Genomic DNA, 22,203 nt, shown 5'->3' with positions numbered 1-22,203 from the left:
GATAGGGAATGGCAAGGGACACACTGACAAAGGAGATTAATCAGAACTGGCTTTGACAAGCACTGTGGCAACTGGACAATTAAAACAGACATGGCGTGGGGTGGGGGGAAGAAGAACGAACTGGGGATGAGGGTGGAGAAAACAGTGCAACAATGAATGAATCAAAACCCAAAATCTCTGTAAATGTTCATTAAAACTAATAAAATTTAATTAAAAAGAAAATCCCATAGAGCGAAGTTCTACTCTGATACATGTTGGGTTACCATAGTTAGGAATGAACTCAGTGGCAACTGGTATGTTAGGTCCTGGTGAACATACAAAAAAATAAGTAAAACAAAGTCCTGATCTCAAGGAATTTATAGTCTTATGGTGTGAGAAGGGCTAGTAAATAATTATAATTTAGTTCAAGGTGTTTTTAATGACACCAGAGAGTTGCCAAGCAAATATTATAAATGTTAAAAGGAAGTCAAACTACTATGGGAGATTTGGGTCTTTGGCATTTCTCTTAGATGTAGCAGGATGGGAAAACAAAACAGGCAGGTATAAATGTGTTCGTTCAAACCTAGGATGTGAGGCATGTTTTGGAATCATTCATGAAAACTGAACCCATAGAGGTGGAGGAAACAGCTTAACGGGAACCCACACATAGAAAAAAAAAGCTGAGAGTAGAGTCAGGTAGAAGTATTGACAGTGAGTTCAGACTTCTGGGGCAAGTGGCTGAGGAATGAGTGAGTGCAAAGGAAACAGAGCCAACAGGTATTAGCTGCTTTCTTCTGAAGCAGGAAAACAGCAAAGTGGAGGAAAAAGGAGGGTGGAAAGAAGGTGTTTGTTTTTTTCTGATCATCAAGGGGTTACGTTCTTAGAGGTTATTGAATCCTGGTCAGCTTGGCTTCTTAGTAGCTTTCTGCTCAGCACTGTGTGGCCGTGAGCAGGAGGGTTGAGGTTAGTCCTAGCAATATCTCAGGAGCTGCTCCTCATTGGCAGACAGGGTGCTGTCCCTGCACTCTCTGCCAGCTGTCAACACCATCACGCCTTTCTGATTAACGTACATGAACAATGGCTTTCATCGGGGTCTCCCATTCCCACTGGTTACTGGACTAGCCCTGAACTCATTACGTTAGCTAAAGGGCCTGGCTTTTTCCTAGAGTGAACTATGCAGCTTGCATCCCTCTCTTAAGGAGCCCAAGTAGGGTAGTGGATAAGAGCAGTTAGTGGTAACTAACTGAAAGATGGGTGGTTTGAATCTGCTGGCAGCTGGTCAGGAGAAAGATGTGGCAGCTTGCTTCTGCAAAGATATGCTACCTTAGAAACCTATGGGGCAGGTCTACTCCATTCTACAAGCTTGTTATGAGTCAAAATTGGCCTGGCATCAATGGGCTCGCCTTACTTAGTCATTTTAGTTTCTCTCTCACATTGCTTTGCTATCTATGAGAAATGCCGTTTTCCAGCCTTCTCAGAAACACAGCTGATCACCAATACAATATTATTTAGCTGTCCTCCTGCTCTTGACCATCTAAAGCACAGGCTTTTCCTTTGTGGCTATGGTTAGGTGTTGCTGTACTGGCTCCAACTCCTAGCAATCCTATGTATAATAGAATGAAAGCTGCCCTACCCTGTTGTTTGTTGTTGTTGTTGTTGTTATGTGCCATCGAGTCGTTTGTGACTCATAGCGACCCTATGTAGAACAGCTCTAAAAGCCATTCTATTCTGTGCCAGCCTCGCTGTCTCAAACACATTCATTCCCACCACTCCACTCACAGAATCAATCCATCTCATCGAGGGTCTTCCTCTCCTGCACCATCCCTCCACTCTCCCAAACATAATGTCCCTCTCCAAGGACCAGTCCCTCCTTGCAACATGCCCAAAGTATGTCAGATGAAGCTTCAGAATCCTTGACTCCAGGGAACACTCTGGCTTCACCCTCTCCAGCATGAACCTGTTTGTTCTCCTAGCAGTCCATGGTATAGTCAACACTCCTTTCCAGCACCACAACTCAAAGGCATCAATTCTCTTTCTATCATCCCTATTCACTGTCCAACTCTCCGATGCATAGCACGTAATTGCAAAGACTATAGCCTGGATCAGGCACACCTTAGTCTCCAGCCTGATGTCGTTGCACTTCAGTAACTCTTGAGAGGTCCCTAATAGCTAACTTTCCCAATGCAATTTGTCTCCTGATTTCCTGGCTACTGTTACGAAGCGTGTTGACTGTGGAGCCGAGCAAACTAAAACTGTTAACTATCTCAATTTTTTCAACATCCATACTGATGCTGCCAGTTGGCCCAGTGGTGAGAATCTTTGTTTTCTTGATATTGAGCTTCAATCCATATTGAAGTCTGCAGTCCTTGACCTTCTGTAGCAAGCACTTCAGGTCCTCCACAGTTTCAACAAGCAGGGTTGTGTCATCAGCATAATACAGGTTGTTGACGATTCTTCCACCAATCCTGATGCCACATTCCTCCTCTTACAGCCCAGCGTCTCAGATGATCTGTTCTGCATACAGCTTGAAAAGGTGTGGAGACAAAGTACATCCCTGACGGACCCCTTTCTTGATTTTGAACCATCAGTGTCTCCCTGCTCTGTTCTGACGACTGCCTCTTGGTCCAAGGTATAGGTTTCGCATTAGCACAATCAAATGTTCTGGGATTCCCATTCTTCTCAGAGTCAGGTACAGCTTGTTGTGATCCACAGTCAAAAGCCTTTGCATAGTCAATGAGGCACACATAGACATTCTTTTGGTATTCTTTGCTTTCTGCCAAGATCCACCTTACATTAGCTATAATATCCCTAGTACCGCGACCTCTTCTAAATCCAGCCTGCACATCTGGCAGTTCTCTGTTGACATATTGTTCTAAACGTTTTTGGATAGTTTTCAGCAGAATCTTGCTTGCATGTGATATCAATGATACTGTTCGATAACTTCCACACTCTGTTGGGTAGCACCTTCATAATCTCTGGCGGCCTAGAGGTAAGGAGCTCTGCTGCCAACCCAAAGGCACAAGGTTCGATTCTACCAGTTGTTCATGGGAGAAAGGTGGGCAGTCAACTCCTTTGGGATTTACTGCCCTTGAAAACCCACTGGAGTGTCAGCCATGAGTTGACTCTAATTCAATGGTACATAAGATCAATAACAACTACTTTTCCAAGCATGATGTCCTTCATTAGGGACTGTTCTTTCTTGATAACATGTCCAAAACATGTGAGAGAGAATCTCATAATCCTTGCTTATAAGGAGCACTCTGGCTACACTTCTTCCAAGATCTATTCTTATTGAAATTCAATATATATTCAAGAGTCTTTGCTGACACCGCAATTCAAAACCATCATTTTTTTTTTTAAGTCAGTTAATCCTTTAGTCTCAGATAGTACCCTGGTATCTCTCTTCCATTTTGTGGGATTCTAACTACAAAGTACAGTCTGGTCTACTCATTTACAACAGTCGGCGTTGGGAGGAAAGCTGCCCTTGATACAGCTGAGAGAAAAAGTCCTGGGAAGACAGGAACAATAAGCTGTGGTATGTGGATCGTCTCATTAAAGAAAGGTGCCCTTCCTCCCTAGAGAGAAAAGAAAAGAAGAGCTAACAATAACAAATCCTTAAAGGAGTTTTGGTTTTGTTTTGTTTTTGTTGTTTTTTGTTTTGGTTTTTTACACACAGGGTTTTGCTTGGAGTAGTCTAGTTAATATAGCAAAACCATAAGTAAAGCTAGTATCATTCCCAATTTGCAGATTATAAAATGGAACCTGGTACCTTTAACCCACATGCCTGAGACCACACAGGTGAGGAGCGGTGGAGCCCGAAGTCCTGTCCTCATTGTGGACCCCTGTCCTCATTGTGGACCCCTGGGAAGTGTGTTGGTGAAGACACAGCAGCTGAAAGTCAGAGAGCAGAAGCTGAAGAGCTGATGCTATTTGCTTCAGGGTCATAAAGAAAAAGAAGTGAGGCCACTTCCAGAGATTGGGCTTGGGGGCTCAGTCATCCTCCCAGAACTTAATGGGAGTAGAAAAGGGTTGTTAGGGCCGCTGTGGGGTAGTCAATGCAGTCAACAACAGGACCAAAAAGGAATGCTGGACTGCAGCAGGGACCCAGCGGGGGCTCTGGAGCAGGAGTTTTGTAGTGGAACCAATGAATATCGAGCAATTTGATGACTTTCTCCAGCAACCTTTCACCACCCAAATATGCAGGCCTACAGAATAAAAGCAGCGCCTTTTGCTCACCACTTATGACTCTGCACTTGATTGCAAGCCAGGAAGAGCAACATCGTGGGCTGATGCACTGAGCCATCTGCAGGGATGGGGATAATGGGATCCCGCGGGGCTGTGATGGGCCAGGTGGGAACGATGGAAGCTGGAGCTGGGAGGGAGAGAGTTCACTGCTGAAGGGACTGACCACCCTGAGGCTTGTAAAACTAGAATGGGACCTGGGAGAACAGAAAGGGGTGGGGGACAGGGGTGATGGAGCAGCCAGTTGCAGAAACCTCTGTTGATGCTCATGCTTTACAGCAACCCAGAAAATAGTCACTTACGGACTCTTCTGGGATGAGTAATCACGGTGCCAAACCAGAGCAGCAAAATGCTGATTTCATTCTGCTTAAACTGCAGTAATAGAGCAATCAGAGATGGTGCGGACGCACAGGCGAGGACAGGGTTCAGATCTGTTGTTCATAGGCTTGCTAGGAGGTGTACTTGACTCAGTGACATCCAACAACAACAACATACTCAAATCCTCTAGGGCTGCATATGCAAAACCAAGCCCTCTATCACTAAGTTAACCTGAATCCACAGAGATATTAAAGACAGAGTAGAAGGGTCCATAGGGTTTCCAAAGCTGTTACCTTTACAGAAGTAGATTTCCTCCACTTTTACTGGTAAAGCCAGTAGTGAATTCAAACTACTAACTTTCAGTTAGTAGTCACGCCTTCTAACCACTGTGTCAACCAGGCCTGGGTAGGTTGGTAAAATGCCCGCCTTAGTAAAGCCTGGTGTCAGTTAACGAGCTTGTATTACAACCATGCTCTGCCTTCCAAAACAGCACTCTCAGGAGAAAAGAAATAAAGTCATTTTTCTTCAGAGACAGAAGATTTAACATTGCTTAACAATAACACTTAACATCGCTTAGCCCTTAGCCTTAGGCAACCTCATAACTACCCAGTGCGAGGAACTGTCTTTTTCCTGCACCAGCCTGGGCTGGGGCTTTGCTTTGTTTAGTGTCATTTAGCCTGGCAGTAGGCCACATCGACCTACTTTAAAGATGACAGAGTTCCATGAAAGCATAGGAGGGTGGCCCCTGACCGGGCTCCTTCCCAACCCTGTGCCCAGGGGGCATTTTAGCTCTGTGTCAATGCCTCCAAATTTAGTCTATCCATCAACATTATTGAGTTTATCTTAAAAACGCCCGTGATGCTCTCTACACATCACTTAGGAAGCCTATCAGCAGTATATTAAGTCTCCTTTATGGTTGGCCACCGACTTCCTATAGACAGTTTTTTCTATTTTCAATTAAAAATTGAACTTCAATATTTAAATGCTCCCTGTTTCTGATGAAGATAGGATCTGGTGCCTACAGAGCTGTGGGGATGGGCTCACCTCACTCTCCTGGTGAAGGACGACGCCAAGCTGTGTGTTGCAATCAAGTGGTCAGGGAGCTCTTGATGGGGCGAGACTAGAATGCCTGGGTAAATGTCACTAGCACTCAGGAAGGAGCCAGCATGCTTTCTTAGAAGCCAGCAGTGTGCCCCCTCGCCTCTGCATGCTGCATCCCATAGAATAAATAGAACCCCCACCCCATGGCATTCCATACCCAGGCAGGGTACTCTGCATTTCCATTTAGACACTTAGATGGAAACCAGAGTTTGAGTTCCCCCATTGAAAAATCAATGCCGCGTGCTGGCTGGCATCTGTTTGTTCTGCACCGTGGCTACTCTTGGTTGCCAGGTAGCTACAAAGGGGTGTTTGCAAGTGCAGCTCAATGCTTCTGCTGTTGTTTGAGTGTACTGTCTGTCAAAATAATTTTCCATCAAAGATACTTTCCTTTCTGTTACAGTGAGTTTATTTAATACCCATCTTATAACTCATTCACGGGGCTGGCAGGATTTTATCCATTTGTATACCACGATGATAGTTCCAAATCATAAACAGCACAAATAAATTAACCTTTGTCTGAAAAGGCCCACCCCTGTGTTTCACCCCAATACAGACTTGTTTATAGTCAGCCAGGATTGATCATTTCAGGGATTAGTAACGGAAAGAAACTGGAATTAGGAATTAGGAGAGTTTCATGTTGTTAGCCTAATAATTTGCTTGACTGTCATAAAGTGTTGATTCTCTGACCTCTTCTAATAGACGAGGCCCTGAGAATGGACTGGGAGTAGGTCTCTAGGACTTGCTCACCGTTGTGAGCAAGGCCTGATACATGGTAGGTGATGCATAGACTTATGGGAATGAATTAATGAATAAATCATATTGAATTTTAAATGTCATGTCTGTGCTTTTGATTTGTAAAGAAAAAAAATCTATTTCTATAATTTGAGTACAAGCTGGCCAAGAAGACATGAAACTGTTTCCAGTTTTGCATTTCCCCTCCCTTCTAAGAACACACTATTTCCCATCTGCCTTCACCACAATTCCCATTCACTTCAACACTGAGAGCCAGAAATTTTAGATTGGAAATGAAAGTTGGAAACAATTTCTTCCTTTTAAGGAAAATAAAATACTAGGCCAGGGTAAAACAAGGAGAGGAAAGAAATTAGGGGGTGAGGAAAAACTATGAGACAACATATATTAAAAAAAGAAAACAGGGAGATAAATAAAATGCAGTTGTCTTTTTGCATTCTACTTCCATAAATATTACAGACAAGAAAATCCTAAGGGACGGTGCTACTCTCCCGCGTGGGGTTGCTAAGAGTGGAAATTGACTAGACAGCAAATAACAACTAGGTTATGGTGAAATTTTCTTTTTTCTTCTTTTTTTTTTATTGTGGAGCTCCACCCTCCATTTTTTTTTAAATTCTGTTGAAGGTTAGTAAACTTTGAAAGGCACGAAAAATAATGCTAATAAAGTATCAACTAAAAAAATGCTTATTGCTATGTCCCTCAAGAATACAAAAACAAAACAAAAAGAATAACCAGGACTATTAGGATAATGATTGGAAAGTGTTAAATATGCAACATGGTAGAATACTCAAATTTTCAATTATGAAATTATTTAGCTCCATGGGCTAAATGGAAGGGCAAAATTATCAATTCTCTGTGTGTGTGTGAATGAATTTAATGGGAAAACCGCCAGAGGTATATTAGTAATACTGTAGCGAACAAACTCTTAAAATATTACCATTTATTTATCTAACCTAATTAGTGCTCACATGTATTGTCTACTATATTTGAGATCTTAGTCTTTTTGAAAAATCTGTATACCATGTACATGAGCAGATGACACTCAAAAGCAGTACTGGTGGCCTAGTGGTATGGAGTTGTACCGCCAACCCAAAAAGACGTGGTTCAACTCCACCCACTGCTCTGAGGAAGGAAACTGGCCAGTCCCCTTCCATGTGATTTACTGCCTCGGAAAACCCACAGGCAGGTCAACTATGGGTTGGTTTCGACTCCACAGCACATAACAACAACAACAAAGTACCACAGCTAGTAACTGCTGAGTGAAGTCATGGTAACCCCACGGATGTTAGGGAACTCTGCTCCATAGGGCTTTCCAAGGTCAGTTTCCTGGAACTAGATTATCAGGCTTTTCTTTTGAGGAGCCTTTGGGTATACCTGAACCATTAACTTTTCTGTTAGCAGTTGATCACGTTAATTGTGTGCACCATTTGGGACCCGCAGGAAATGATTTCTTACACATTCACATGCGGCAGTATAATCATCCCGAGACTCAAAGCGCTGACTCCCATCTCCAAGTTAGCACTTTCACGACCCAGCTTTGAGGATAAAGGAGCTCTATTTGGGATTCATCCTACCTTTTAAAGGGCGATACTCCACAGTGTTGCCATTTTCTGGCTGACATTAACCTTGTCTTTGTTTGTCTAACTCACTCATTCTCACACTGTCAACTCTTCTAACTCCCACCGTAACTGGGCTGGAAAAGGTCTCTTCTTTGTCACTTGCTACTGATAGCAGAAGGAAATTATTCTTAATCGCGTAAAGAGGCCAAACCTTTAAGAATTGTATCTCATCTTCAGGGGTGTGCAGTTACAGCATAAGTGGATCGTGTTAGGCCAGAAGCACCAAGCAAAGGTTTCCCACGCTGTTGTTCCCTCACCCCCACTATGTCTCTGCTATTGCCTCCTGCTGGAGGGCACACCGGGTTCTAAATCAAGCTAAGAGCACCTTCCCAGGTCCACATTTCTCTCCTGCTTTTTAACACCCACATGAAGCTCCAAGGTTAACGTTGGCCCACCATTCCTCATGGGTAACTCCTAGGTAGGACAGAGGATTTACTATTTCATCGTGTCTAAGATTGGTGCAGGATGTTCAATACCATTTTTATAGTAATGACTTAGGATTTCCATTCAGTATCCAATATTCTTGCTGACATGTTCAATTGCAATGATATACTATTTTCTTCCCCTAACAAATAACCCACAAGTGTTCCAATTATTAGCACAGTTGTGAAGATGGCACTGGGGCTGCAGCAGACGGCAGCAAGGCGCAAGGAGAACATATTCCCTGTGTCTAAGCCAGATTCCTATTTCATGCACATTTCTCTAAAGACTTCATTTGCGGGTGAGTTGGTGAGGGGGCCCCTCAGTGATCTACCTGGGTAAGGAGGCGTACTGTCTCTCCATCCCCTCAAAGCGGAGGTTGTGCACATTTCCATCTGGGCCTTTTCCAGGCACCTGTGGAGAGAAAAGTAATTAGAGATGAAGACCCATTATACACCCTGGTTACTGACAATGCATCTCAAAATTATAATCAGTGCACAAATGCTGCTGCTGCCTGCCAAAAATCAACCATGAGAAAGCAAGCAACAGCTCAAAATACTATAGGAATTGATGATCAAGCCACACACGTGGCGTGAAGCAACAAAGGCACTTCTTTTAAGAAAGGCCAGTCACTGTCACACTGACTCCTTTCTGTCACCAAGCCAGGATTGTTCTATAAGACTGTGAGACATTATGACTTCCTTCTCCCCATTTTTAATAGACTTTTTAGAACAGTTTTAGATTTATAAAAAAAATTTAGAGAGTAATACACATACATACACCATATGTTCCGCGTTCCATTTCATTCATTAGGATTTCTGAGGCTGTGAATATTTTTGGAAGTAGTTTGCCTCCTCTTTCTCGTGCAGAGTGGTTAGTGGGTTGAACTACTGAACTTGCAGTTTGTAGCTCAACTCTTAACCCACTGCTGTACTGTTGCAAATTTGGTTTTGTGCTTGACATTAGCACATTTTAAATAATGGAGTGACACTGATACATTATTATTATTAATTAACATTACAGTTTATTTTGTAAGGTTCTGTTTTGGCTGAGGCTTGGGTGTGGCCTGTTGCTCACAATTGGGTGTGAGCTGATTGGATTTGGCCTTTTATTGAAAAAGACATTTTGGCCCCTCAGGCCTGGTTTTAATTGTTTTCAGTCAAACATTCTTCTAATATAGAACTGTTCTGTCAATTTGCTGTACAGGGGTAACTTGTGGTTGCTGTGATGATAAATACTGTGACACTGATGTGTCAAATGCGATAATGGTTACCCATGGTGGGCAGTGTTTGGTGGAGCTCTCAAATTAAAACAGGCTTGGAAGCAGAAGTGGCATCCACTTCTGAAATAGCTTGCCTCCGGAAACCCTATGAGCTTTGAGAAATGATGAAAGTTATGCATGTTCAGGACTTTGATTCATAGGGTTCTTATGAGTTGTCTACAACCCAAGGACACTTGATAACAACAGCTTATTTGAGGAGTTGCGGTAGTGCAAAGACAAAGATGACATGGTCTGTTTCCACAAAGATGTACAGTCTGGGAATCTCAAGGGGGAAGTTCTCTTCTGTGCTACATGGTTGCTGTGGGTTGGAAAATATTTCAGGGCAGTGGGCTTGGTTTGGTTTCGGTGATAGTACATGAAGTCTTCTTTAGTTTTCACCTCATATCTTTTTTTTTGGCTGTCCCAGGGTCCCTAATAGGACACTGTTGTTGTTGTTGTTGTTGTTGTTGTTAGGGGCTGTCAAGTCAATCACGACTCATAGTGACTCTATGAACAATGGATCTGAACTCTGTCCAATCCTGTGCCATCCTCATCGTCCTGACATACTTGAGTCCATTGTAACAGTCACTGTGTCAATCCATCTTGTTGAGGATCTAGCTATCCAAGCATGATTTTTTTTTCAAGGACACCATCTAACAACATGCCCAATGTGTGTGAGATGAAGGAGCAGCCTGGCTGAACTTTCCCCAAGACCCACGAGATATTCCGTGCTCTTCCCTAACAGCACTGTTCTTAGTCTTCTTTTGTCATCCTTATTCACTGTGTAACTTTCAAGTGTCTAAGAAGTAATTGAAAAGCCCAAGGCTTGAATCAGGTGCATCTTAGTCTTTAAACTGATAACACTGCATCTTAACACTTTGTAGAGGTCACTATATTAAAGTTAATTATGCATCTCGAGACTTCTCTTTACGGTGACAAGGACAGTACCTTCAAAAGCAACTTTTCTTCTCCTTCATGGCATCCATGAAGCTCTGATTACTCAGAATCTTATTTTATTCTATCCCATACAAGTGAATGCATAGACCATAGACCATAGATTGTTTTCTATCTATTGTTCATGTTATTTTCTTCCTCTTTATGGAATTTCTGGACTAATAAGCAACATAATAAACATAATCATCATCATCATCATAAACAGAAAAAGCACTGAAACTGGCAATTAATTCATTTTAATTGGATTCACAATCAACACACATGGAAACAGCAGTTAGGAAACCCAATGTTACATTAAGTTGGGCAAATGTGCTGCCAAGAACGTCTTGAAAGTTCTAAGGAGTAAGTCTGAAACCAAGTCATGATATTTTCAATTGCTTCATATATATGTGACTAGAAAGAACAAAGAAGAACTGATGACTTTGAATCGTGTTGTTGTTGTTGTTTATGTGCTGTTGAGTCACTTGGGACTCATGTGACCTATGAACAACATCCCTGGAACCTGTTTTCTCCTGTGTCAATTTTACTGTCTCTGACATACCTACCCTCATTACCCTAGTCACTATATCAATCCATCTCATCGACGGTCTTCCTTTCGTTCTCTGTCTGTCCCTCCACCATTCCAAGCTTGATGTCCCTCTCCAAGGACTGGTCCCTTCTTACAACATGCCCAGGATATGTCAGATGAAGCCTGAGAATCCTTGCCTCCAAGGAGCAGCCTGGCTTCATCCTTTTTAGGACAAGTCTTGTTGTTATCCTGGAAGTCCATGGTATATTTGACACTCTTCTCCAGCACAACAGCTCAAAGGCATCAATTCTCTATCATCCCTAGTCATTGTCCAGCTCTCTGATGCATAGCAAGCAACTGTAAAAACTATGGCCTGGATAGGAACACCTTAGTCTTCAGAGTGACAATGTTGCTCTCCAGTACTCTGGAGAGGCCCCTGGCAGCTGACTTTGTGGCGTTATTAAGAATAATGGAATGCCGACAGCCGACACCTCTTCTGCCCCGGAGCACAGGCCCCTTCGCATAGTCACCGTCGCCGGTTCACACCCGCCACCCCCAGCTCACCATGGATGATGACATCGCTGTGCTCGTGGTCGACAATGGCTCCGGCATGTGCAAGGCCGGCTTCGTGGGTGACGACGCCCCCCGGGCTGTCTTCCCCTCCATCGTGGGGCGCCCTCGGCACCAGGGCGTGATGGTGGGCATGGGCCAGAAGGACTCCTACGTGGGGGACGAAGCCCAGAGCAAGAGAGGCATCCTGACCCTCAAGTACCCCATCGAGCACGGCATTGTCACCAACTGGGGCGACATGGAGAAGATCTGGCACCACACCTTTTACAATGAGCTGCGTGTGGCCCCCGAAGAGCACCCTGTGCTGCTGACGGAGGCCCCTCTGAACCCCAAGGCTAACCGGGAGAAGATGACCCAGATCATGTTTGAGACCTTCAACACCCCTGCCATGTATGTCGCCATCCAGGCCGTGCCGTCCCTGTATGCCTCTGGCCGAACCACTGGCATTGTGATGGATTCCAGCGATGGGGTCACCCACACTGTTCCCATCTATGAGGGGTACGCCCTCCCCCATGCCATCCTGCGTCTGGACCTGGCTGGCCGGGACCTGACGGACTACCTCATGAAGATCCTCACCGAGCGAGGCTACGGCTTCACCACCACGGCTGAGTGGGAAATTGTGCGTGACATCAAGGAGAAACTCTGTTACGTTGCCCTGGACTTTGAGCAGGAAATGGCCACGGCGGCTTCCTCTTCCTCCTTGGAGAAGAGCTACGAGCTGCCCGATGGGCAGGTCATCACCATCGGCAATGAGCGTTTCCGCTGCCCCGAGGCACTCTTCCAGCCCTCCTTCCTCGGCATGGAGTCTTGTGGCATCCATGAAACTACCTTCAACTCCATCATGAAGTGTGATGTTGACATCTGCAAGGACCTCTACGCCAACACAGTGCTGTCTGACGGTACCACCATGTACCCAGGCATCGCCGACAGAATGCAGAAGGAGATCACAGCGCTGGCCCCCAGCACGATGAAGATCAAGATCATCGCTCGCCCTGAGCGCAAATACTCCGTGTGGATCGGTGGCTCCATCCTGGCCTCCCTGTCCACCTTCCAGCAGATGTGGATCAGCAAGCAGGAGTACGACGAGTCTGGCCCCTCCATCGTCCACTGCAAATGCTTCTAGGCGGACTGTTTAGTTGCGTTACATCCTTTCTTGATAAAAAAACCTAACTTGCACAGAAAAAAAAACAAAGGATGAGGATTGGTATGGCTTTAGTTGTTACTTTTTTGTTTCTTTTTAAAAATTTTTTAAATTTTATTTATTTATTTAGTTATTGATTGATTGATTAATTGATTGATTGCGCTTGACTCAGGATTTAAAAACTGGAACGGTGAGGGTGCCAGCAGTTTGTGTGGAGCAAGAATCCTCCCAGTTCTCCAATGTGGCCCAGGACTTTGATTGTACATTGTTCTCTTTTTTTTAAATAGTCATTCCAAATAATCAACATGGCGATGTGACAGGAAGCTCCTGCCTTTCCAGAAGCCTCTCCCTTCCCCTAAGCAGAAGAGCCCCATCCCCGGGTCCACGCACGGACAGGGGTGGCAGGGGGCATTGCTTTTATGTAAATTATACCTTAACCAGGTTTTTTTTTTAAATCTTCCACCTTAATACTTGTTCTTTAGTTTTTGTTTTTCAATAGTCAGCCATTAGTGGCCCTACTTTTTGGGGGCCCTTGCCCTTTCCCTCAACTCTAGAAATATGAAGGCTTTTGCTCTCCCTGGGATGGCTGAGATGTGGAGGCAGCTAGGGCTTTACCTGTACACTGACTTGAGACCAGTTGAATAAAAGTGCACACCTTAAAAAGTGGAAAAAAAAAAAGAATCATGGAATGCCAAAAGAACAAATAAATCTGTATTGGAGAAGTCCAGCAGAGTCTTCTACGAAGGATGGTGAGGCTTTGTCTCACATACTCTTGATTACAAAAGAGTCCAGTACTTGGAAAATAACTTCCTGCTTTGAATCATAGGTCAGCAAAGGAAAGGAATATCCTCAACGAGAAAGATTGACACATTGAATGCAACAATTATTTTAAGCACAGCAAAGATAATGAGGGTGGCCAGGACTGGATGAGGTTTCCTTCTCATGTTTAAAGGGTCTCTATGAGTCAGAGCTAACCCAATGGCCATTAACAACAACACGTTCTTCTGTGTTCATATCTTCGGGGATCTCTTAGGGTCTCATCCATCAGACTATGTGATCCTAAAGGACAGCAACTACCTCCAGCTAATTATCAATAATGTGTATTGATTTCTTGAACATAGAGATACTGTTTATCTGATATACCTTTATCTTAGCAACTAAAAGCAAGATCAAATCAAAAGCGACTCAAATCAACTCAACTCATTGTTGTAGAGTCATAAGTGACCCTCTCAAAGCTAGGAACAACACTAGAAGTCCTAATCCACAACATAAACAGTCTTCCCAGTATCCTGGAAAACCTACAACCAGGAGAAGATAACATAGATGAATGGGATCTTCTAAGACTCAAATCCCTATGCACATCCAAAAACTTCTCCAACAGGGTAAAAAGGGAAGCCACTGACTGGGAAAAAGTATTCGGTAATAACATATCAGATACGGGACTTATATCCAGAATTTATGAAATACTTGAGCACCACAACAAGATAAAGGTAAATAATCCAATAGAAAAATGGGCACAGGATATGAACAGGCACTTCACCGAAGACGACATTCAGATGGCTAACAAGCACATGAAGAAATGCTCAAAATCCCTAGCCCTAAGAGAGATGCAAATTAAAACAACTATGAGATATTATCTCACCCCAGTCAAAATAGCAAAATTTAACAGAACATCAAGCAACAAATGCTGGCGAGGTTATGGAGAAACTGGAACCCTGATTCATTGTTCGTGGGAGTGTAAAATGGTGCAACCCCTGTGGAAAGCAGTATGGTGCTTTCTCAAAAAGTTGCAAATAGAGATACCATTTGACCCAGCAATTCCACTACTGGGAATATACCCTGAAGAGACCATAGCTGACATCCAAGCAGATATATGCACACCCATGTTTATCGCAGCTTTGTTCACAATAGCAAGGAGCTGGAAACAACCTAAGTGCCCATCAACAAACGAATGGCTAGAGAAGCTGTGGTATATTCGCACAATGGAATACTATGCTGCATTAAAAAACAAGGAACTCATGCAATATTATTCAAAATGGTTGACTCTGGAGAACATTATGCTGAGTGAAATATCCCAGTCACAAAAGGACAAATATTACATGATGCCACTGTTGTAGAATGGGACTGTCCTTGGGGTTGGGGAGAGACTGAGTAAGATGGGTTCAATAATGTATACTGCACTGAAACAGAGGAGGGAGAAAACTGTTTAAAAGAGATATATGACTAGGTATTTCTGTCATCACAGGAGTCTAGAGCGAGGGCTACATGGTGGAGGGGACCTGGGGGAGGGTTTGTAAAACAATGAAAGAATCCTTTCTTTTACTTTTCCATCATTTTTGACTCATGTACTTATAACTTGTTAGTCAAATTTGTGTCTTCTAGGTTGCAACCCCCCCATGATACATCTTCAAGGATATGAACATGTACGGCCAAGCACAATCAATAAGAGTGCATCTAAATTCCAAAATCAATCTCCATAATAGTCTATGTGTTTCCTACTGCCAAAGGGGCCCTTTACAGTAGTGAGAGAAGATCTTCACCCTGAAACCCACAGCGTCCCTTTTCAGCAGGAAGTAGCTAAGAGAATACGCCATCCCCTTTTCCTTATGAATCAGGGTGAAGTCTCTCTCAAGGAGGAGTGATAGGGAATGGCAAAGGACACACCGACAAAGGAGATTAATCAGAACTGACTTTGACAAGCACTGTGGCAATTGGACAATTAAAACAGACATTCGGATGGTGGGGAAGAAGAACAAACTGGGGAGGAGGGTAGAGAGAATGGTGCAGCAATGAAGGAATGAAAACCCAAAATCCCTGTAAATGTTCATTAAAACTAATAAAATTTAATAAATAAAAAAAAAGCTGCAAATTACACAGGAGACTGCCCATCTTTCTCCCGTGGAGCAACTGGTAGATTCAAACTGTTTGCCTTTAAGTGGCAGTGCAATCCCTCACCTACTAGGTCACTAGAGCTCCCAACGAGGTGTTTTAAAAAGCTTCCTGAGTAATCTATTCCTCACCTCACCAGGCCAACACTTGTGGTAAGTGGACTCTCCATGTGTTAGCTCTTGTACAAAGTTGCCCTAACTCTATGGGTATGGAAGGGCTAAATAGAAAATCTTGGGCTTTAGAATAAGAGGGAATTTGCTAGTAGGCATAGGAGGTGACTGTGTCAAGATCAGGAAAGGAAGTTTTTCTAGGTAGTATTCAATACTGAAGTTGTTTTCCTTCTACCCAAAGCCTCATATTTCTATGAAACCTCCAGTGCCATTTTTTGTTTAGGAGGAATGCGTGGGGCTGGGGAGCCAAGGAGAGATTCGAACTGTCAGAGAGCCTTTGGGTTGGCAGTTGCACCCTATATGGATTATGCCACCAGAGCTCTGTTGACCTAATGATGGTTGAGGTCAATATCCTGTGTCTCAAAGAGACGGAAATTCCATTACTGTCACTTTTTCAGGGGACAAACCAGCACAGAAAAAAAATTACAAAACCAGCACACAAAAGTTACAAAACGTAAGATGAACTGTCTGCTTCAAAAGCTTTCAGTCTGGAAGGAAAACAAGCAATAAAAAGGAAATGACTGGAAAATGTGGTGGGGCAATCTATGATCAAGTGCCCTTGAGGATGGCACCTGCTGTGAGCAGGAACGTAGACTAGGCCTGGAAGTGCTATGTAAACCTTCTCTAAAGTAGCAGACTTTAGACCAGGTTTCAGGAAATGGGTGGCATTATTGCACACCATGAAAGATTCATCCTGTTCTTCATTGAATATATTCTGGTGTTTCAAGATCATGAATGCCATCATTCTGTTAGGGAGCATGGAGAATCTTCTGTGTCCTGCTACAATGCATGTTACTGGATACAAAGCATTGAAGAAATATAGCCCTATTTTCAAGGAGACAGGCCTGCAAGCAATTACAGGGCAATGAGATCACAGTTACAGGGGAAGTGTGAGGAAAGAGGCAGCAGGTATCTGAAAGAACAAACACTGGAGTCCACCTGGTGAGGTTGAAGACAGCTTCAGGTGAATGGGAAGCTCCATCCTTGAATATGAATGAGGAGGAGTTTCCGGAAGAAAAGACTGTTGGAGTAGCAGGAAAAGCCTGTCTCAGTAGAGAGAACAAAAGTGAAATACCATGGATGTTTAACAAAAGCATGAAGTATTCAGGCAATGTCAAGATTCTGTTAAGTCAGAAACAGAGGGCATGAGAAAGGATTTAAGTTACAGCAGCAACAATACAAACGATACTTCTATTATGGCTGTTACTGTTAATACTTTAATTTGGCCTTGATTCAAAACCGAGCAGAAGACTAAGCACTTGACTTACATTAGCCCATTCAATTATCCCAATATTCTTTCAGGTAGGCACTATGCTGGTCTCATTCTGCAGACAAGACAATTGAGTAGTTTCCAAGATTGCACAGTCAGTAAGGGGAGAATTAAGATAAGAATCATGCCTGTCTGATCACTGAAGCCCAGCTCCAGCAATACAGATACGGACTAGATTTTGGAGGAGCTCATACATCATGTTAAGGAACTTGATTTTACCCTTAGGTTAAGAAGAACCTTTTAAGAGTAGTACTGTGATAAGTTAGTGGGCTTATTTTCAGATTTGAGTACTGTTTGTTAAGGAGCTGTACTGGCAACCCAAAGGCCAAAGGTTGGAATCCACTAGCTGCTTCTTGAGTGAAAAATGGGCAATCTCTTTTCATGATTTACCGCCTTTGCAAACCTGCTGAAGGGGTTTCAGATGCAATGGCAATGTGTTAAGTTTGTTAAGCTTACTTGAAGATTAGAGCCATTATGTTTGCCATGGTGTAAAAAGTCTAATGATAGTTTGGAGAACATAATGTTCTAAACTAGGGGATACACAAAAGGTTGGGGATAGTGAAGATGTTAAGGGCGTAAGGTCAATAGTACTGAGGTTTAATGGGAAGAATGTGTCTGAAATAATGTTTAGATTTCGTAATTCCACCTTGGTGTATTTGTACCTAGTTACTGAGATTAGAAGAGAGAACACATTTAGGAAGGAGGTACTCAGACATCAGACCTTAAACATCTGAATAAAGGTTTATTGTGGATCTTGAGTATAAGATTTGCACCGTAGAAGATAAGTCTAGACTAGAGTCTGAATCGAGAAACATTCAGCATATAGTGCTCGATATTTTGGAAAAGAAATGTTCATAAAGCAGAATAGAAAACATAAGTATACTAAGAATGCCCTTAGAAAAGCCTTCATTTAAGAGTCAGACTACAGAAGTTGCAGTATGGGAAAAAAGTTGGTCTAGAATGGAACCAGGAGAGAATGCTCTCATATACACCAAGAGAAAGTGTTAAACACAGTGAAAAGTTCCTGTGAGTCAATGATTGTGGAGTACACGGTGTGCTCTCTTCATTTTTACAGGGTCACCATGAACTGTAAAGCCTAGAAAGTCAAAACTAAACTTTCCAAGAAGTCTCTTGCTGCTAATATCTGGATGTGATCTCAAGATGATTATATTTGAGAAGCGGAATTAAGGCATTGGCTCCATTTCCAGATAGAGCCAGAATGACTAGGTGCATGTTTGGGTTTACACTGTAGTTTTAGCTGATGTTGCCGTGTCTAACCGCTATTGTATAATGTTTCTTTCACATCAGATCTTGTAGGTGGTGGTAGTTGAGATTTCTTCTTAACAGTGGTACTGTTTTCACCATGATGGCTTCATAATGTATGTAGTGCTTGTTTAGATGTTCTTGATTCTAGCTGGCAGCTACATAGTTGGAAGCAGCTCCCTCGGTAGCCTGGCTCTTAAGAGGAGACTGGGAAATAATTCTAGGAAACTCATCCTTGAATTTGTTCTTTTAACTTTACTTATGATTCCAGAAGCCAATTACTACAGTAATAAATTTGTTCTGCTTGAACTAGTTAGCATGGACATTATTTGACTACAGCTGAAAAATTATCAATATAAAATCTCAAAGGTGTATGTTGAGAGACAACCTATAGACTTCAAGAAAATTTTGGGGAACCATGTATCTGATAAAGATTTAATCTCCAGACTATATATATAAAAAATCTATAACTCAACAACAATAAAGACAAACAACCGAATTGAAAAACAGTCCAAGGATGTGAATAAACATTACATCAATGGGGATATGCAAATTGCCAACAAACACAGGAGAAATCCCACCTTCCAACAGATTTGAACACCTGGCAACTCTACAGGAGCTCCGCCGTGAGCTTCCAACTCTGAAATGTTACAGAAGTAGCCTGCCTCAGCGTCATGAGAAGGACTACCAGCGAGTTCACACTGCTGACCGTTTGGTTAGCAATGAACTGCTTTAACCACCACCCCACACACTAAGGAAATGTCTGGGTTTACTGTTGTAGCTTTAGGCACAGGACCATTGGTTATACCTGAAACCGAACTCACTGTTGTCAGGGCAATCTTGACCCCTGGTGACACTTCATGGAGTTTCTGACAAAGTCCACTCTCCTTTTGCAGAGCAGCTGATAAATTCAAACCACCAACTAGTCCCTTCGTAGCCCAATATGTAACCCAGCAGAGCTCCTTAAAGAGATGTAAGTCAAACGAATAATGAAATACCATCTCCTTCCCACTTGAATGACCAAGATTAAACAAGTAAGCAAACAAACCAATCAGAAAGCAACTGACACTGCTGATGATATGGAAGAATTGGAGCCCTCATCCACAGCTGATGAGAATGCAAAGTGGAATAATCATTGTGGAAAATATTTTATTGATTCCTCAAAGAGTTAAGCAAGGAACTATGGTATAACAGAAATCCCAATCCTAGGTATAGATGCCAAAGAATTGAAAGCCAGAAGGCAAAGAAAATCCTGTATTCTATGTTCATTGTAACACTATTTATGCAGCCAAAAGGGGGTGTCCATTAACAGAGGAATGATGACCAAAATGTGACAGAGTCATTCACTGGCATTTACAGTTAAAAAAAGAAATGAAATCCTGATGGATAAACTTTGAAAATATTGTGGAGAGTGAAAGAAGGCATTCTAAAAAGGACAACAGCATGATTCCACTGAAAGAGAATAGGTAAGAATACACAAAGGCAATTAGAGTTTATGAGGGATGATATGTTGGGAAGAAAGGGAAGACACAGCTTAGGAACACTGGAATAATGTGGAAAAGGGCAGTGGTAGCTAGCCGTTACCCAATATGATGAATGCAATTAATGCTACTGAGCACATGAAAACTATTGAATCACTAAGGGTTCTGTTACATATATTTTAACCACAATTAAAGAAAAGTGTATGTTGGAAATAGAATTGGCAATAAAATCTTGACTGGTGTTGTATTGGCAACAATTTTAGTAGATTGATGGGGAGAGAATGCCAGACTGTGTGGTGCTGAAAATCTTAACGCACTGTTTTATTCTCCTGTAGACTGAGGGCTTCTCTTTATGGTTTTCTAATAAATAACCATCCTTGGGCTGTACTGTATTAGGCCATCATGTTCACAAAGTAAGACTGATAATTTCAAGTAAATACATAAACATTTGCTAGTGTCTCCTAAGTCGAGTAAGACAGTTCTCCAAGACACAGAGAGCAGAAAAGTCTTCTCCTTTAGGGACCCACTGTTAGTTAATGGAAGTGATGAGAATAAATAATGTTCCATTATTTTAAAAAACAGCTTTAACTGCCTTTTCTCCTTCAATGCTTTTGTGGAAAACCACCCAAAGACGACCTCTGCTAACATTTATAAATACATACATATTTAAATGGCACATAAAGCCCTCCTCTATCTATTTATTATTAGCTTTTTCCTGTGCTGCTAAATAGATTTCAAAATATGCATCTTAATGGGTATGTAATGCCCCATTATATGGGCAAATCATAATTGATTTGACTTCCTCCTTCAGTCTGATCAAGTTTTAATACCTCAACCAGAACTAGGAGCAATATAGATAGATTATTGCGCTGGGTACAAAGAGTAGTCTTGCAAGGAGCTATAAGTGGAGGGGAGGGAATTGCAGAAAGAGGGTTGCCAAAGAGAAGGTAATTATAAAGAGTTGTCATTGGGTGTTTAGGAAGTCAAGCCACTTGAGGAGGGAGTGAGGGCAGAGAAAGCAGGCTCGGGCATTTATAGGCTCATTTCTCATTTCGTTCTGTGCTCAACAAGACCCAGGACTGTTCCTGCTTGAAGAAATCTGTATTAGGTAATTTCCCTCATCACACACAAAAAATAAGGTCAGTGGCTTTGATCCAATTAAGTTTTTTAAAGGAATCCTTTATCACACTTTGTATCACGCAGAGTATTCCGCCCCCTTTTTTTAATGTAATGACCTAAATACACATCTGACTGACAGAATCTTGACTTTAAGGCCCAACGGAAACACTGTAACATTACAACATACACCTCGGTTTAGAGCGTATTTGTCTTGCTCTCACTGATAATATAGCTCGAGTAGGGAACAATCACAGCTCATTCGAAACACTCTGAACTTCTCATACCCAGGTTCTCCTCCTATGTGGCCCCTCTTGAGATGTGGGATGATGATCTATCTAGAGGGGTCTGAGTTGAGGAGGGATGTTGACTTAAGATGCTTTTAGTTCATGGGACTGCTCCCAATTTCATTCACTCAATGACTGCTGAGGGCTGGGGTGTTAAGAGGCTGTTAAAATAAAGCTATTAGTCTTTTTTCCCTTCAAGAAAGCAAGAACTTGCTGCTTACAATCAGGGCCCCTTAAATTAGTATGTATTTCTAGCCTGGCATTGCTGGAATCAGCAGTTTCATAAAGCAATATCCTAAAGAGCCCATTTAACCCACCCCAGCTTCCCATTTGCTGATTAATGATAAGAGGGGAAGATTTCATGTTCTCTCAAACATTTTAAACAATTCATTAGAAAGAAAAGATAAATCACAGAAGATGTTTCTGCAGCTGTCTGATGATTAGAAGTGGAAACTATGACAAATGAACACGTTTCCAGCTTCTGCAGGTTAGTACACATATTTATCCATATTTTCCTTTAAGTCCTGTAAGTCAACTTTCCTGAGAAAATGTAAAAGCTATTCTGTTGGAAAGGCTGTGCAAAGTCACAATGTAGCTTATTCACCTGCACATAAGATACTCATTTATAATTACTTCACACAAAAAATGAGTCTCATGCTGCCACATATACTATAAAATTAAAATGTGTAAGGTTAAGAAGAGTCTAGAAATGGAGATGCCAATTTTTTGAAAGATACATCTCATTTCTGGTTGGTATTATGACACAGATTTGAGCCGTTTTCTTACATTTTAACAAGGCTTTTTTTTTTTTTTAAATTCCACTGCTCTAACCTATAGGTTTGATTGGAAATTTTCAATAAGGAA

General features: G+C 42.3%; 2 protein-coding genes across 4 annotated transcripts in view; one reads left to right on the top strand and one right to left on the bottom strand.

Moving 5' to 3' along the window:
• The window catches only part of PARD3B (par-3 family cell polarity regulator beta), a 1,417,836-nt gene that overhangs the window by 77,271 nt on the left and 1,318,362 nt on the right, over positions 1-22,203 (bottom strand). For all 3 annotated transcript variants that reach the window (XM_006889111.1, XM_006889110.1, XM_006889109.1), the window contains exon 21: positions 8,764-8,843. In XM_006889111.1, coding sequence (XP_006889173.1) covers positions 8,764-8,843 — 80 coding nt within the window. The remainder of the gene's footprint in view (positions 1-8,763; positions 8,844-22,203) is intronic.
• Positions 11,488-12,845, top strand: LOC102867711 (actin, cytoplasmic 1-like). Its single transcript, XM_006889108.1, has 2 exons — positions 11,488-11,496; positions 11,712-12,845. Exon 2 carries the CDS (start codon positions 11,718-11,720, stop codon positions 12,843-12,845), a length of 1,128 nt encoding a protein of 375 aa, XP_006889170.1. The 5' UTR covers positions 11,488-11,496; positions 11,712-11,717.

This window comes from Elephantulus edwardii, unplaced genomic scaffold (genome assembly GCF_000299155.1).
Source record: "Elephantulus edwardii isolate Elephantulus edwardi_28Jun2011 unplaced genomic scaffold, EleEdw1.0 scaffold00075, whole genome shotgun sequence".
NCBI lineage: Eukaryota > Metazoa > Chordata > Mammalia > Macroscelidea > Macroscelididae > Elephantulus > Elephantulus edwardii.
Note: the sequence above shows the minus strand (reverse complement) of the source record. Positions and strands in the feature narration are given on the sequence as shown.

Bases quoted from the DNA above. Each gene is read 5' to 3' on its own strand.
- LOC102867711 (XM_006889108.1), top strand. From the start codon at position 11,718: ATGGATGATGACATCGCTGTGCTCGTGGTCGACAATGGCTCCGGCATG.